This window comes from Drosophila grimshawi, unplaced genomic scaffold (assembly GCF_018153295.1).
Source record: "Drosophila grimshawi isolate 15287-2541.00 unplaced genomic scaffold, ASM1815329v1 contig_1377, whole genome shotgun sequence".
Lineage (NCBI taxonomy): Eukaryota > Metazoa > Arthropoda > Insecta > Diptera > Drosophilidae > Drosophila > Drosophila grimshawi.
The window spans coordinates 16,540,360-16,558,696 of record NW_025062900.1 but is presented as its reverse complement, the minus strand read 5'-3'; the positions used below and the strand labels follow the sequence as shown (position 1 = coordinate 16,558,696).

The following is an 18,337-nucleotide window of genomic DNA, read 5'->3' as shown; positions in this document are numbered from 1 at the left end:
AGCGAGGCAAGCATAAATACTTCAGTATATAATACTTCAGTTCCATCGGGTTAAATGCTTGTGACAATTTATTTGAATCCTCAATATCCAAACTAAGCTTATAGCCTCATTCCAGTACAACAACATTTCTTTCATTATCGAACATTTATTTATATTGTTTGCAGAATAGAGCTCTTCGCCTCTCTTATATCTTAACTCGTTAGTTTATTATTCATTTCGCAAAGAAAAACAACAGCAAGGCAATGTTTTATTTAAATCAATAATGGAATCGCGAAATGCTAAGAATGTGAATGAATTAAGTGTTAGACATTGTGAATCCGGCTATTAATAATAACTTAAATATGAAGTAAAATAAAAAGATAACAACCATAATTTAATTTACTAATAATTTGTTTTATTTTCGCATACAAAAAAGAAAATTAATGAAAAATGTATGATTCATATATTTTTCTGTACTTTTATTTTTAATTCATTGTAAAATTATATATCAGCTTGAAGGCTGAACAACTTGTTACTGCGACATATTTGTATTTAGGACAAACATAATTAAAAAAAAAAAAAAATAGAGTGTATATCAAAGCTGGCATACAAAATGACTTGGCTTTAACCCAACTTCCTATCCTCCAGCTCGCTCTCAACAATGTTGTTCCATTTCGTTTTGCTATTGCCACCAAGTTGCCATAAGCCGCAATGGGCAAATGTCATAACTACACACTGACTGTGGTGGTTGTTGTTCTTGTTGTTGTTGTTGCTGGTGCTGTTGTTGGCCATATAAAAATAGGTTGAATATTGCAACATTTTGCTTTAAAAATGTCATCGCACAAGTGTTAAAATCGCTCATCATATCAACACAGCTCGCAGCTGTCAGCAGAGAGGCGACGACGTGGAGCCGACGTGGAAGCGCAGTTATTGAACTTTATGTGTTTACTCAATGTACATGTTCATACAATATACATATTCATATGTATATATATATTTATATATATATATATATACATATATATATTTCGCTATGTTATGCTGAGCTAAGCATCCTTGACTGGCAGCAGCTGCCACCGATTGTTGCGGCCTTTTAAGTCGGCTCAGCCGCATAGAATACATGTACATGTTTGTGGGTGTGTCCGTGTGGATGTCCGTGTGTGTGTGTATGTGTGCGGCATTGAAATAGCTTTAGCTGACAACAATTGTGGCAAATGTGGCACACATCAGCATTGAAATGGTAACGCGCCCTTATTAGTCCGCCAGCCACAAACTTTAATTCAATAAAATAATACTTGCTTTTGTTACATTTATCAGAGTTAAATGCCCAATGAATAATAATTATAGCTAGTACGAAATAATTTGATAATAATTAGGGCCTCCATAATGAATATGAAAAGAGAATCCTCTAATTGTGTTGCCACAACTCAATATTTTCATAATTATTTTTCATAATTAGTATTTTGTTTTGCTATGCGACATGGTTATATATAAACGAAATTATTAAATTATGTTTAGTTGGATTTAGTTAATCATTTTAGAATTGAAAATTATTGAAAAATACAAGTCACGTACGGATTGGATTGGGATTGGATCGGATCTAATGGATGATGATATAAAGATATCAGGTTTTTTGGGTTTTGTGAAATCTGAGATAAGCTTGAATGCGAAATTTGTTTGCAGATTTCTAGAAGGGGCTTGTTATTAATCTCCACATCAGTTACTTTGGTAGAAGCCAGCAATTCAAAGTTTTGTCCTTGATATGCACCTCTACCTTCAATATGTACAGAATATCCAAGGATATCTCGCTAACCAATATAATTTTTATTTTTTATTTTTTGATTAATTAGTTAAGCTAGTTCATGATTGTGGTAGGTAAGACTGTCAGCGTTACCACATACCGGTAATGCAAATTACAATAATTAAGAATAAAGTAATCAACAAAAAAGGTTATGTTCTGTGTACACATAAAACAAATATATTTCTTAGAAAAAAAAAACCAAAACCCTGATTTGCAGGAAGATACAATCTACGTTTTATAAATATACTTTCTGAATATTAGGGTGAGTTACATTTTGTTGGTAGAATTTGTAATTAAATATGTATTTGTGTATATTATAAAAAAGTTTCACAAAACTCATTCGGGTCCAACTTAAGCATCCATTTGTTTTCATAGGTATATATACATTTTCTTTAAATATTCATTGAATAATGAAATACACCATAAAGTTAAGAATAATTGGAAAAAAATAAATAAATAAATAACAGAGTCATTTGTAGGCAGGTAGCTGCAAAATGTTCAAATTTAATACAGCATTTTTCCAGAAACTCCCAACGGAAAGTCAACAATGTGGCCAATACGTTAAGGGCCGTCAAGTCTTTAAGTCAACCTAAGTCACCTGCTGGAATGCCAAGTTAATAACCCAAAACAACACCTGTGCGCCCAGTGTGACTGCTAACTTGGCCTACACACAGATTTACTAACTAACTGACATACCGAACATGTTTTAGCGGCGAGCCACAAAACACAGCCAGCTCATAATCTTAAATCTAGGCGTTATGAGTGAGCATAAGAGAAAGAGAAATGGAGAGACAGAGACAGGTAGAGAGAGAGAGAGAGAGAGAGAGAGATAGAGAGAGAAAGAAAGTGAGAGAGAAGCAAGCAAGAACAGCAAGAAAACTATGAGAATTGGGCTGCTGTTGCTGTGGGTGTTGGTGGCTTTGGCTTTGGCTTGGCCCAAATACACATAATGATATGCAAATGTGCATGAATAAGTGTGTTGAAGTGTGTAAGCGAGCCAAACTCACACAACCCCACACACACACACACACACACACAAGAAGCCATACATATTTAAGGAATTTCCATATAGCCCATTTGCTGAAGTTAAAGCAAGAACATCAAAGCAAGGACCTTTCCAGCTGCGTCAGCTAGTTAAGAGTAGAGTGGAGTTGAGCAGACTGAGGCCATACCAAGCAGGGTGGGGCCAGTTGTGGTGTTTGGGGCTGGTAGGTCATGTTAAACTGGTCGCGTTAATGAAATGTGCAAATGTACCAATTGACCGAGGCACATTTCGCATACCAACAACCAAAACCTCCACTGGGAATGGGAGCCTTAAACTGCTCGACAGGGCCGCTCATTTAGTCATTTGCATATTAAAAGCTTTTGTCGCACAAAGGTTAAGTCTAAAGATAAAACACAATATATACATATAGATGTAGTATATGCATATATATATCTATATATATATACATATATATTGTATTTTTTTCTTTTTAGCAACTGCTTGTTGTTAACATGCGAATCAAGTCAAGACAAGGCCAAGGGTGCGGGATCTGTGGTTGGAATTGTGTCGGGATGTGCGTGTCGATAAAATATTTTACTTTGACGCTATGCAAACACTTTTGTGGCATTTTGTTTGCCAGACTGAAAGTTATATTGCTTCGAACCGGGCTTACGGGGGGCTGGGGGAGTTGTGGTGCCACATATTTTTGGGATAATAATTATGGGAATTCGCCATTTGACACTTTGAGTATATCAAATATCATATTGCAAACTATTTATTAAAATCTCTTATTACATTTAGAACATAAAAGCAATGTGAACTTAACAAAATGAAAATATTTTATATACTGCTTAAGTTTGGTTAAAATGAATAGAAAATAAGTAAGAATGCTGTAGTCGAGTGAGCTCGAAGCTTATCGATATTTGAGAGTATACGAGAGGGTATACGATAACCTATATTCCAATGAAATCGATCTCTAGCTCTTACGGTCTCTGAGACTCGCGTGTTCATACATTTTAATTAGTTTAGAGTATAAAAAGAAATAGAAAATGAAAATCCCATCGAAAATATAAGTTTCATTATTAATAATTTGATCCAAATGCAACTCTATAACCTGAATCAGACTCAGTTAAAGTTTCACCTTAAAATCGTTGTCCATAGTCGAGAAACCATCCAACAGTTTCTTAAACCGACCGAAGATGCCTTTTCAACATCCCTACAGGATTCACATTTAAATACTTCTAAAGAGAGCTCAGGACGGGAAACTTAAAGTAATGCTATCAAGACGATTGGAAAGATACTCTGGAGTCTATTCAATACAGAATATAAACATTATTCAATTTAGTTAGAACTAATTGAATTTATTTGAGTAGCTCAACGTCAACTTTATTGTTATACTCTTATAGACTTAAAGGCTGCTCTAATATACGTGTATGCATAAAAGGCTCACATTTAAATTGGGTATATATATATATATAAACAAGAAATCCTTTGTAACTTTGGCAACAATTGGTCTATTGTGTGCAGGACTGTGTGAATGTGTGTAAGAGAGATTGTGTGTGTGTGCTCAATTAAACATTATTGTTGTTAAGGCTCGCCTCGCAGCGCTGTGTTCAAAATCCAATTAAACTTAAAAAGGCAAGAAGTCGTGCTGGCTGCCTGGCGCCGTTTAGCCTGTCTAAAGGGATGCCCATTTACTACGTGACATATGCACAATTTAATTTTTTAATTGCCCCAAAAAAGTTCTCAGCTGGGCTGGCAAATATAGACAGAGTGAAGGGAGTGTGAGACGAAGGCGAGCGAGGCAGACATTTGGATATATGTGTTAGCCGAAGACTCTAATCCAAAATTGAAGGCAGCCACAATTCTAACCTTGAACCTTGACTGCTGTCAGCTGTCAGTGGGGTATGAGGGTACAATTATTTGCCATATCTTCTTTTAATAATAAGACAAGGACATTGTCTCTCGACTGTCCTTGCCTTGTCTAGGCGATGCTTTCTCTGCCTGCCTGCTGGCCTCTCTGTCTGTTTGTCTGTCTGTCTGTCTGCCAGTCTATCTGCCTATCTGAATTTCTCCATCTCCCCCTCTCTCTCTCTCTCTTGTTCTCTCTGTGTTTTTCTGTCAGTCTTTCAACGTTTAAGTTGCGCTTTACACTAATAAGCAAAAGTGTCTAACCTAGCGTAACTAAATGCGAAAGGCAAACATTTCATTAACAAGCACGCACAAAGTGGGTTGAGAGGAGGCCTGGCGGGCGGAGGGGGGATGAGGGCCAGTTGGATACCCTTAGCGTTGCTTGACAGTTATGTGTGTAATATTTTTTCTTCCTTGTCTAGCTGACATGTGTATGTGTGTGTGTGTGTGTGTGCGTGCGTGTGTGTGTGTTCGCATATATACACACTTGCTTTTGTGTGCGGTCTTTTGGAGGGTGTGTTTGAAATTTCATAATATCTTTCATTTCATTCTTTGCTTTACTTTATTTTAAGCTCTTTGCTTGATTAGAAGGTGTTGCCATAAGTGTCCTTTGTGTGTGTGTGTCTATGCACACATGTACAAATATATTTTAACATATATATACATATATATATATAAGTGTATGTGTTTGTGTGTGCTTTAAATATTATTCCAGCCCTTGTGCTATTCGTTCATGTGTAATTTACATTTACCAAGTGCTTTATGGCAAACAGGCGCCAAAAATTTAATAATACTTTCATAATGTGTAGTCTGTCATTTGTGTAAGGATTCAATGTGTCCTTGATGTCTTTGATATTAATATGCATACAGTTGCCCAAGCTATTCATAAGTATTTTATCAACTCAATCGCATAATTTTGTCAAGTCTACCAATTTTATACCATTTAGGATTAAGTAGAAAGTTGTTTTTAGTTCTGCCTGCTGAAATATTTTTAAATTGAGCCGTTTTCTTCCGCCAATTTATTTTAATCTACTTACTTGAACAAACCTTGGTATATATATTAATATTTACTTAATGTAGCAGTTCCAAATGTGCTCTCCAGAAATCAATTATAACTTTTTTGTAAGTGGATCCTCTTCAAATATGTTGCAATTTATACATTTATACAGAGCAGTTCCGAGAATGATTTTCAAAGTGAGCTACAACTGGTTCAATATATTCGATATATTGGCCTGCAGACCCTCAGCTCATATACACTATATAATTTTCAAAATATTTCACATTATTCCAAAAATAAAAAGAAACTCCCAGAAATATGCACAAAACGCAACCCCAGAGCAGGCAGCAGCTGCCAATCTAATGCATCCACTTCCCCCTGCCCTTTCAATAGAAACCTCAATCAAAACCGACGCCATTTGCGTTTTGCACCCGCTGAGCTGGAGTTAGACTTATCACCCCGTCCCACCCACCACATCCTTCCTTCCCAAACCTCTGTGATTTGCTACCCACAAGCAGTCCTTATATAAGCCACATAAAACTCAAAGTGCCGCTGCTCCTGTGGCTCCTGTGGCTGTTTCTCAACGGGTGCGTTCAACTTTTACATATTTGGGCGCTATAAATGTCATATTTTATCCGCTTCTGTTGCTGTTGCTGCTGCTGCTGCTGCTGCGTCATTGTACACCTCCCCAACCTCGTCCTGCTAGTTCCTTCTTCCTTCTCGATGTCTGTCTAAAAATAACAGTTTCTATCTGAAAAACTTTATTAAAAATTTATGTATACCAGCTTAATGTTGGCTTCGCCTTTGAATTTAAAGTTTCATCATTTGCACATACATATTTTACAGCTGCCCTGCAAAGTAGGCAACGATTCTGGTTATGCCACCATTTTTATGGGCTATTTATAGTGGGCGTGCCCAATTTCTGGACAGCCAAGGGCATTGGCATTTGTGTTAAGTTATCTGTGGGTGTCTGTGTGCGTTTTTAGATCAAAGAGTTCAGTTTCATCAAGTGGATTCTGCGTAATGGGGCGAGAGTAAAAATATGTTATGGATTTATGTATATATATATAACTTGCCAACAAGTTTTGGCCAGCGAATGTGTAATAAATTCTTTTTCGTTTTGCAGAAACACTTGTAAAATGTCATGCTCGGAATTTAAAACAAGATTTGACTTCAGCACTCTTGAAATGTAACAAAGTTGAGACTCTATGTGAATGTTAAGCTTGGTTCAACGTGCTGCATTCCAAAGTGTTGTTGAATTCAGAATACGGAATTTGTTGAAACTTTTGTCTCATTCTTAAGATGTAAATAAATTTTGGCTAATTTTAAACTCATTTTATATTACTTATCATTTATTGAATTGGACAATGGCATTTAACCTGTACACTGAAGTTTTAGGCAATAAGTTAAATAAGTAAGCGAAAGTAATTTGATTGAAAATTACTTTAACTGCATTATGGAAATTGATTGACATGTTATTTGCTGTTTGCTTATTGGAAATTGATGGAATATATTTTATATGATGCTGCAACTCATGTAATATGTGATATTTACTGACTCTTAATAACAAACACTCTCTGTGAGAAACTAAGCACATGTATATAGATATTTATATTTTAGGATTACAACTATTGATTACGCAAATACACATATGCCTTTTCTCGTTGTTAACTCTTTGTCAATGCGTAGCACAAAAAAAAGAGGCAATTTTGAGTAGACGCTGAGCTGTTTGGTTCAGTCGACCAGAAGACCCTTAAGGCGACATGAGTCGACTCAACAAATGACCAGGCCAAAAGACACCAGAAGATCTAATCGACTAAGCCGCAGCAACTGGCAACACCTGAACCCCAGATATGGCCCAAACTGCTCGAAGCGAAGCCCATTTAGCTGGTAATATAGCCACGGTGGTGCACGTACTTTATTTAAATTAAACCTTTTTCCAAACCAGCGCTTGTATGTGTGTGTGTGTTAGTTTATACTCTTGCAGAGGGTGTTATAATTTTGTTGTAAAGTTTGTAATGCACTGAAGAACACTTCTACGTCTATTTTAAAGTTGACTCAGGTCGACAAGGGTATGTAATCTTCGGTGTGCCTAAGAAAGCCTGTGTTTGCTATTTTCAATTAAGTTTGTAGGCCAGCCGCAAACAACAACAGCAAGAACAGCCACAAAATAGACAAGCAGCTGCTGTTAATAATGTTGATAATGATGATGATAATGATGATAATGTTGTTGCTGTTGTTGCTGTTGTTGGCGACTGCGTCCAAGCGGCACGAGTTGACGTTGAAGAGCCAAGAGTCAGGAGAAGCAGCAGACCAAGAGAAGTCTAACAAATTGCAAAATCCACGCCAAGCCACACCTTGAGCAAACAGCTTCGACTGCAGCAACTAAAACTACTCGACTCTTGCTGCTACCACCTTGAAACTTGACAGCGCACATCGTGCGTATACTTAACGTAAAACCCTTAACCACTAAAACCACTAAAGAAAACAAGCACGGGCTCGAGGCTTGAGAGAGCCAGACACAGAGAGGGAGAGAGAGGTAGTAAGAGAGATAGAGACTTTTGGAATTCTATGCTATGCTTTTCCGGCCAACGTAGCATTTTATTTAAACTGCAGTTAATTTTCACTAAAACATTTTAATTGTATTTTTGTAATCTGTCTTCTACTAGTTTTACATGCGGCCAAGGCAAACAAGCAGAGCAGCCAGCAGGCGACAGCAGTTGCCGCCCTAAACTGATGAACAGTGGCACAAAATCTACACAAATAGCTGCAACACAAATAGACTTGCCACTTATAATCCAGCTAATAAGAAATGATGTGAAATTCATGGATTGCATTGGAACTGACTCAGACTTATATCGGCATCCTAATGAGAAGATCGAACAGATGCAAAATTTGTATTCTGTTTTATGATACGTCTCCTAAAATATCAGAAGATATTAGAAATAGACAGAACAGAATTTATAAAAAAAAAAAATATAAGAGCGTTAAGAAAGATTTATTAGATTAGATTAAAATGGAGTTCCCAAAGATTATTTGGCTTATTAGCTTCAATCAGCAGTCGAATCGAATTTTGTCGAAATTTGATTTTCGATATTTGATTGCATTTTTAACCACAGTGCAGGGAGTGGGATAGTTTGGAAACGCCTTAGCCCATTGTGGAAATGGGGGCTTGGTAGGCAACGGCAGTTTTACAGCTGCGGCCAAAATGGCAAAGCCACTGCCATTTTTAATGCAATAAAAGTCAACTTAAAATATGCAAATTACGGTAGTTTCAAATTTGTGCAGACTGCCGCGACTTAAACTCACTTCTGCTTCACCCCTTGTTGCCACCAGTTACTCACTTACTCAGTGGCTCTTTTGCTCCTTTCAGAGCTGTCCAAGTGGTTCGTTGGTTGCCTGGTGCGAAATGTCATTAACATTTCTCTGGGCCATGGACTTTTAATTGTCTGGTTGAGTCTGAGCCTGGCTAAGGGTCGGGGGTCTCAGTTTGGGACCGTCGCTTTGACCTGCTGCTGGCAGCGCATCGCCTTTTGAAGTTGGCCAAGACATTAATGTATATTAGTGTCGCAATAAATTAAAAGCATTTTGCTGTTCATATTTACTCACTGCTCGCAGTGTTGAGGAACGCACTAAAATCTAATTGCAACACAGCCTTACCAGAAATTGCCATTTAAATTGCTTACGCTTTGCTTGAGCTGCATAAAGCATTTTGTAATCAAATACACATAAACCCAACCGCCTACAAATGCGAATAGACATTCAATTTTTCACTCCAAATCCACTAATGAGCCATATCACGTTACGGCAATTACAAATTCGGCATCTGGCCATTTGAATTGTTTGGCTCTAGTCGAGAGTGCCTGACTGGGAGGTACCCTGTTCCCAGCCATTACGTAAGTTCACAGTTATTTATCTACACAATTTCTTAAGACTTATTAGCTGCACAATATCAATAAGCAAACAAGTTTAAAGCTATAGCTGGTAATATAGTCTCGATTCTCGGTTTTTGGTTCATTCAACATTTAGGCAACTTCACGTTAGCCTTATGCTTATTGTGTACAGGGTATTACAAAAAAGAAAAAACACAAAATGGGGCGTCCTTCAGTCATCAGACCTAACAAAAGCTTCAGCAGTGTTGGGCAGGTCTCGAGGGTCGCGCGTTTCCATCCCTAAGCCTCTTAGCGCAAGGTGTCAAGTTTAAAAATCAATTACTCCAAAGTATTACAATAAGAAATCAACCCCCGATAACCATCCCCCCCATCCCAGTCTCATTCTCCTCCCCACACGCAGGCTACATTTAACGTCAAATCAAGAACCGTCAAAACTTGGTATCCCCGTACGACAAAGGATGAAAATGTTTGTAAACATGAAACGCGATTCGCAGACAATCGATGAAAGTGTTGCAATTGACAAATACCCACCCTCTTTTACCCACTTACGCCCCTCTCTGCTTCTATCGTTTGAACAATAGATAACAATTTCAAGCTGTTCTCAGAAATTCTGATTACTCTGCACTTGTGTTTGTAATTAAAACTGCCAACGTAAAGTCAAAAGTTAAAAAGTTGAAGGGCTTTTTTCGTATACGTATATATTGTTCCTTAATTAAGATATTTTATAGATACACATATATATAGATTACTCTTTTACAAGTTTAATTGGCAACCCCTTATGGTAACTGCATACAATTTGATGTTATATATTTATAATGTGTGCCCACTTTTAGCTTAAACTATTTCCCTAAATTCGCTAAAATTAAAGTTGAAAAATAGTCAAAGATTGAAAATACTATGTAAATATTAATTATGTCCCAATTTCATTACATAATCATTCTAATCATAAATGAGTGCAAGCTTGGGTTCATGATTGATCAACCAACTAACTATATAAAATGTTCATGTTAACTTTCAGCCTATTAGGTTTAACTAAACCGTTGCATGATTCAGTGCTGTTCAGCAGTTCCACTGGAAACAATGATAGATCTGCAACATCACTCATTGAACAACACAACTGGCCGTAAGTATCTGCATGTTTCGACCCTGCCACAAATGGATGTGCCTCGAGAAATTCAATGTCTACTTTTGGGCATTCGCTCCGTTTTGGAATACGCCGAAGGCAGCGGCGCGTGTTTTGAACAAGTTCTTAACTTAAATAGCGCAACGAACGCGTTCTGATGGCACGCACATACAGCACCCCCTCCACCCCCACCACACGCCTCCAACTACCCTCATCTGGTCTTGGGGCATGCAAACTGCGTTGCGTAGCCTTTGATTGATGAAGTTGTTGGAGAGTTGGAGAGAGAGGCGGCACTTGGCATCCCCACCCGAAATTGTGGGTCTGGCCGAGTGTTAAACACTAATGGCAGCTTAAATTAGATTAGAGAATTTCTCTCTCCCTCTCTTCATATATTTTTTTTTTTTTTTTTTTTTTTTTTTGTAACACAGTTGGAGTGTGAAGCGTGACCAGCGCATTTGCCATTTCCGTTCCCGTTCCCGTTTCCCGACTGTATTTGTATTTTATAGCATTATTTTCATTTTTTGTGTGCCCATTTATTTAAACTATTTGGCAATCCGCCCCCTACCCCCCCCGGGCAATAATATTCTCATATCAAATATCAACTCATAAAAATCGCACAAAAACACATAAATAAGATTTATTGTTATAGTTGCCCAACACACCCACACCCACACACTCACACTCACACCAGCATATTCCAGCTGCCATTACGTATACGCAATTTACGCAGCTGCTTATTTTTTTCCTCCGATGTGTGTTAAATTTAACGTAAAAATTGTGCCAAAAATTAAACATAAATATTGGCTTAAAAGCTGCTTCTAATATGCAACTTGGCTGAAGTACGCGAACTATGTCATAAACTGTGGCACTAAACTGATTCACAGCAACAGTTATGAACTAAATAAATACAGCAATATGTCCCTATTAATATTTTCTTTGAAATAAATTATACCCATCTGGTTAGAGGGTATTTTAACAACGGTTACGTGATGACTGGCTAAACTTTTGTTTGCTTTCGCTATCGTGTCAGAAAACTAAGTACAAATATTTTATTGTATGTTTTTTCTCTATTTTTATTTTTGTTCTGTTGTGTTTTTTTTCGGCCTGTGGCCACGTGAGCTGGTTTTTGTGTGGAATTTCATGGTTACAAATAGTTAATGTACAGTTAATTATTACATAATCACTAGTCCGCACGACACGGGAACCGCTCAAAGCCTCAGTCCTCAAACACTGAGCACCGCTTCCAGGTGCATTGACTCGCTGCTTAAATTTATATGAGTGGTGGATATTACTGCCATTATTTGATGTTGCTGCCAGCCATAAATATTAATTAAAAACAAAAATAACAAAACACCAAAAAAAGAAGAAAAAAAAACACAAATGAACACGAGCACGAATAATCAACAAAAGGGTTGACCGTCTGAGCCGCAACAACATTTCCTGTTACTCAATGGATATTACGGCTTGTTTGTTATTTTTTTATTTTTTTGGGCTGAGACGATAACAAATTGTTGGTCTGAACAAAAAGTTCGATTGGGCGCGGCATATTTTTCAATTGCTGCCTATAAATACACTTATAATTGCTGGTTTCTGTTACTGCTTCATTCGAAAGAATTGAGAACGTAAACGTTAATTGGCCATTAAAGGTTTCAGGTCAGGTTTAATAACAACTTTTGTTCAAATTACCAGTGGCAAGACAATTCGATTAATTATCCAAATGAAATCTTTGCGAATAAATATAACTTGAACTTACCTCCCAAGACTAGCTCAAGGCTGACAATGGGCAATGAAAGTTAGCTTTTAACATAATTAAAAACATTAATAATGTTCAATGCACTATAATTGATTAACATATTGCATTCAGTGATTATTATTAATGGAAATAATAAGAGAGAAATATTCGTAAATCGTTTTTCTTTTTTATTTATATTAATCTATTTGCAATTGTAAACTATTTAAAATATAGCTGGAAACTATAAAAAAATCATTTATTAAACAGTTATATACCAAAATGGATACTGTAAGAGTTCGATATGTGATCTCAATTTTGGAAAAATTTAAAATGTGAAAATTCTAGTGCTTCAAATCCGTTTAAGTGCTTAGGAATATACTGTAAGAATATACTTATAGAATTCGTTAACTAAAACAACTTTCCTTGTCGTCAAAAGTATAGTGATTTTCTAATTCAATCTTATTGAAATGAATATTTTGAAGAAATTTAAAGTAAATTTGCTTAAATCGAAGCGCGCAGAGTTCTTGACTGGCTAATTAATAATTAAGTATATGTGCGCGTGCCTTACATAGCTCGTTGTAGATTTTATATAGCTGGTGACAAAATATCTATATTGCGCTTGATGAAAGTACAGCTCTCAGTTTATGTTACTCATTGTGTTTTAATAATTTCGCATTTTTATTTACCCACGCCCCGACTCACATATGATTAAAAACAATGCGCACACACAGACGATGTCAACGTAATGGCAATAAAAGTAAAATTTACCATTTGCTTGTTGCTTGTCGTCCCCAACTCGGTGCCTTTTCCTCAATCCGTTATATGTTGTAGGTAATAATAACATAAAATAATTTATGGTACATGAAAGTCACAAAAATGCCGGCCTGGCTACCACTCTCACTGCCAAGCCATACCACCCCCCTGCTCACACTCATTGGCCTAGCCTCAACGGCGCAGATGCCAACGGCAGAAGTTGTGAACTCGTTTCAGTTGGCTCTTTACAATTTTGTAGCATGTTTTTAGGCACACACACACACACATACACACACACACTCAATAAGTCGCTATTTCTATGCCTGGCACCGCATAGAACCCCAAGTACAATAAAAGTACAGGAAATATATATGTATATATATATATATGTATATATTTATATTTATATATATAAAGCGGAATACTTTCATTTTGTATGGATTTTGGGTAACAAGCTGCGCTTTTCTAACGGCTGCAGCGATGCGTCCTTTATAACGGTGCTAGCATCCTTGTGGCAAAGTCGGCTGGCTTCGAGGCGTTTCTCGTTTGTCGTTTTTCGCATTTTCGGGCAAAAGGCTTTTGTTTTAAGGCAAACGCTTTGAATCCTTTGAATTTGTGGCACGCGCTGCATTTAATGTTGTTCACGCCGAATTCCCAAGCGCTGCGCGTCGCCAAAAATGCAGCGCAGCAGCGTCGCTGCAGACAAAAGGACAAAAGGATCGGCGGACAGTGTCCTTTGTGCGCCGGCACGTAAATTGTGCAGATAAGCAACGCAATTTGCTTTTTGTCTCGACACGCCAACTCGGCAACGGCCATAATAATGTGCAAAAATTATATTACCCAGCTGTTGGCAATGATCAACTGTATGACACCCCTTATAATTTATAACATGCAATTTGCATTCACTTTTTCTCACTTTAGTTTGGGTAACTTATTAAATGAGGCCGGTATCGGATAATACACTTTTCCAGTTGAAGCTTACTGAATGGGGAGAAGGTTTTAAAGAAGAAAAATAAGGTTCTTAAGAAATAATAATTAATATGGATGGTATTTAAACCTTAAATAATTTATTAAACGTATAGTTTAAGCTGACTATTGGCATATTTCTTTTGACTATTGTTATTGGTAAACTGAAATACTGAGTAAAAACTTATTTTTATTTATTTTGCCTATTTACTATACCAAAATATTGCATACTTCTCTGAACACATTTATTAAAGTGCATTAAAAATCGAAAATTCAGAAACTTAATCTTTTACCCAATTTCTCTTAATTTTGCGTACTTTCCCTTAGTATTAAAGATGATCAAAAGTTAATTAAGAAAATCAAGTTATAACATAAATTTCTCATCATTTTGCATACTCTTTTAAAGAGTATCAGAAATTGTTAATTAAAGCTAGTTACACCTCACCACAATTTAATGGCCCTATTAAATTCCAACTCATTCGCAAAGCCATTTTAATATCTTACAGGTGTTTGTCGACGCATCTGTTGGCATTTTAAAATAGCCTAAAGAAAGTAGATATCCTTCCTCCCATTCCACCCAAATCTCTCTCACTTTCTCATTCTCACTTTCTTTCCCTCTGCGTGGTATGCGAGGCTCCTGTCTTAATTAATTAAGGCCGCAGGTGGGCAACATGAAACACCTGCCAACCGCTTGTCAATTCATCCCAGCGGTAATTAAAAATTCAATGAAAATTCGTCAACAGCCTCAACGTCAACTCTTTTTATTAGCCATTAGGACAGGCTTCGTCTTCGCCAGAGATTGACGCCCAGATTTAGCCGAAGATTTATAGTTGTAACCCATCAGCTGTCAAGCAAAATAAAGCGAACTTAACGAATTGAAAATAAATTCCAAGATCTTAAAAACTTGAGTGTTATTTTATTTTATTTTTATTTTATGTTTATTTTGATCTATTTGTGTTTCACATGTGCAATTAGCTAGTGCCCAAGGCGTGGTTGTTGTTGCTCTTCATTTTATATGTGGAAAAATCAACAATTCACTCACTAACAAAAACCACAAGAATGAAAAAAGGGCTACCAGCGAACAAATAACAAACACGCTCTCATTTTTGATGACAGTTTTTTTTTGTTTGTTTGGTTTATTCTTATTAGTTTTTCCTTTTTGGTGAATTTTTGTGAATACCCTGTAGACACTCAAAGTGGCCCTTAAAATATTCCTTGCGGCTGTAAGGGACACCACCAAATTAGATTCATTATTTAATTCAGTGCGTGGGCAGGCAACAGTCTATGTTTGTAGATAGATCTTTTTTTTACATTTAGATCCATGATAATATTCTGTGTATACTGATCTTAAGCGAAAATGAATTCACTGAACTGCAAATATTCCATAAACATATCAATTTCAGTAGATATTCATTATTGGATGTCTTTGTGTAGGGCACCTCGCAGACGAACATTCTCAACTCTCAACTGATTTATTTTAAGTAGATTTTTTTTGTTTGTTTTTTTTTTTTTTGTGTGTATTTTGTTTGGGTTTTTGCTGCTTGCCACAAAGTTTGTGCGGGCAACTGCGGTGTGCCCAGAGCGACTGCCAACTGCTGCACTCAACATGTTGACAAGTTTTTCGGCTTGTGCGGACAAACTTAGCAAATGGCCACTCACTCAGTCACCCAGTCATTCAGTCACCCAGTCATTCAGTCACCCAGTCATTCAGTCAGGCAGTCTGTAAGTCAGTCGCTGTTTACCGTTACGTTGCATACTTTTAAGCGGCTGCTTAGCTGCAATGCATTACGGCACTCGTTGCTTACTTGCCTCATCTCTCGCTGCTGTTGTTGCTCTTGTTGCTGTTGTTGATGTTGTTGATGTTTTTGTTGCTGTGCATTTTGCTTGGTGTGATAAAATGCTTGACACTTTTCTAAACGGCCAAAGTTTTTGGCTAGCAGAAGAGATTGTCGCTTGCTGCACATTGCCACCCGGCAACCCGCAGCCCGCAACCCGCATCCCACAACCCGCACAATCCCCTTTCATCTCATGCAGCTACTTTTTAATGCGTTATAATGCTTGTCTCTTGCTGATGTTGCCCCCACGCTCAGCTTCCTCTGTCCTTGCAGTTTGTTGACATTGTCTGGCTTACAGAGCGCATAAAGTGGAAATGATTTACGCAGTTGCCCACTTGTATATGTGTGTATGTGTGTGTGTGTGTATTCGTGTGTGTGTGTGTCCCAAAGTGCCAAGCATAATAAATAGCCCAGCTTTTGGCCTGGCATTTTTGTCAAATAGCTCGCATCGACTTGAAAACATGTGCAAAGTGTTTTGCTAAAAGTTACCTGAGCGATGGAAAGAGAGAGAGAGCGAGACAAAGAGAGACAGAGAGAGAAAGAGAGAGAGAGAGAGTGGAACTGTAGAGCTTAGAGCCAACTGTTAGAAAATACACCCAGAGCCATCGTATACCCCTTCCCCCTACAGCTCTTCCCCCCTCTATACACTAAACTAGTCTCCACCAGTTGACCAACAACTTTTCAATCTAGTTGCCTTTTGCTGTTGTGGCTCTTTTGGACCACTCGAGTTTGTCAGCCAAACAATTTGCATGACGTTTAGAAAGTAATTTAATACTCAATCTGAGAAACAGCAACTTCCACCAAACTCTGACCCATTTAATATTCTTAACTGATGCTCCTCAATCAGTTATATTAAATATGCATAAGATTAACACAGTTTAAACATTCTTCAACAGGAATTCGGCTTTTAATAAATCATTCCAAAAACAGTATTAAGCTTGAACTCTGCTACTTATTTGCTAAATTAATAATAAAACAATAAATACAACTATAAGACAGGCGATAAACCATTTTCCTGTAAACAACCCAGTAAATAAGAAACAAGCTTGAAAATTAAAAAGAAAATCAATTATAATAAATTATAAAAAATCCACAAAAAAAAATCCGATTAATTAAATTATAATTTTAATTTATAATAATTGCTTACCAATCTTAGAATATCCGCTGTTTGTGATATTGACCAACTTTCCAAACAAACTCAATATATTATCGTAAAAAAAAAACAGAGTGTCTATTTTCAAATTCGCAACATACTTTACGAATGTTGAATGTATAGAATGTTGTGCATTAAGGGATAGGTACATACTGTTCATATTCGAGAATGAAAGATACTTTGGTAGTGGATTCAGGCAATAAGTTTGATAATGTATGTTAATGGCATGTTATGGCTCACTTCTTGTGATATATTCCAACTTTGCACGAACACGTTTCCATAATAATCCCAAACTTGAGACAACAGTTTAACTGAGTGCTTGCCAGTAATTATTCATCTATCGACCTAATTTTACAACTGTGCCAATTGAACATTAAACTAAAATGAAAAGAATCCTCAAATATATGCAGCACTCGGAAATGCATTTAATTTAACCGGAATTATGGTGATAGCGTCACTAGTATAATCAAGTTTCGCGGCACGGTGTTATGCCTTTATAAATTCCAGAAGCGTTTGGAGAGCTTTGTGCGAGCGAGTGGTGCGATAAAAGAGCTCTGAGTGCAACCAAGCGAAATGAAATCATAAATGGCTGGACACGTGCCGTGCCAGCGCCATGGGAGTCACAGAGACTCGTGCCACATGCTCCACTTGCAAGTTGCAAGCATTGCATTTTGTCTTGGCTGGCAACGAGGTGTTAAAGTTTCGGCTAACTCCGAATACGAGTTAGTTAAATATTTAAATTTATTTATTGGCGAAGTGCCTCACAGGCAGAGGCGCCTAGGGCCACAACGCCCATTAAAAATAATCAGGAAACAGCAACAACAACTAGAAAATAGTTGAAGGAAATGCAGAGAATAAACTTACCGTGTGCATCTTTGCCAAGTCCAGAGCCAAGTCCAGACCCGCCCATGCCCATGCCCATGACACCGCCGTGTCCAGCAGCAGCAGCACCACCACCACCGTTGCCGCCGCCGCCACCTGCAGATCCTCCACCGAGCATGGAGTGCTGGTGCGCTAATGTGACCGGCATTACGAACGCCACGGCCAGCAGGGCCATAAAAATTTTCCACATTGTTAACGTGGCCATTTGACTTTTATTGCACTTCATTTTCATGCGCTGCCTTTTCTCGAGATTATAGTATATACTTTTTTCTATGTCTTCTTCTTTTTTCATTCTTTTTTTTTTTGTTTTTCTTGTAATTTCTTTTG

The 18,337-nt window shown here is 37.3% G+C and overlaps 1 protein-coding gene across 1 annotated transcript in view; it reads right to left on the bottom strand.

Moving 5' to 3' along the window:
- Positions 1–18,065, bottom strand: part of LOC6562545 (neural cell adhesion molecule 1-B) — an 80,394-nt gene extending 62,329 nt beyond the window's left edge. Inside the window, exon 1 of the mRNA XM_001987925.3 lies at positions 17,993–18,065. Coding sequence (XP_001987961.2) covers positions 17,993–18,050 — 58 coding nt within the window. The 5' untranslated portion in view covers positions 18,051–18,065. The remainder of the gene's footprint in view (positions 1–17,992) is intronic.
- Between the last annotated feature and the right edge of the window lie 272 nt (positions 18,066–18,337).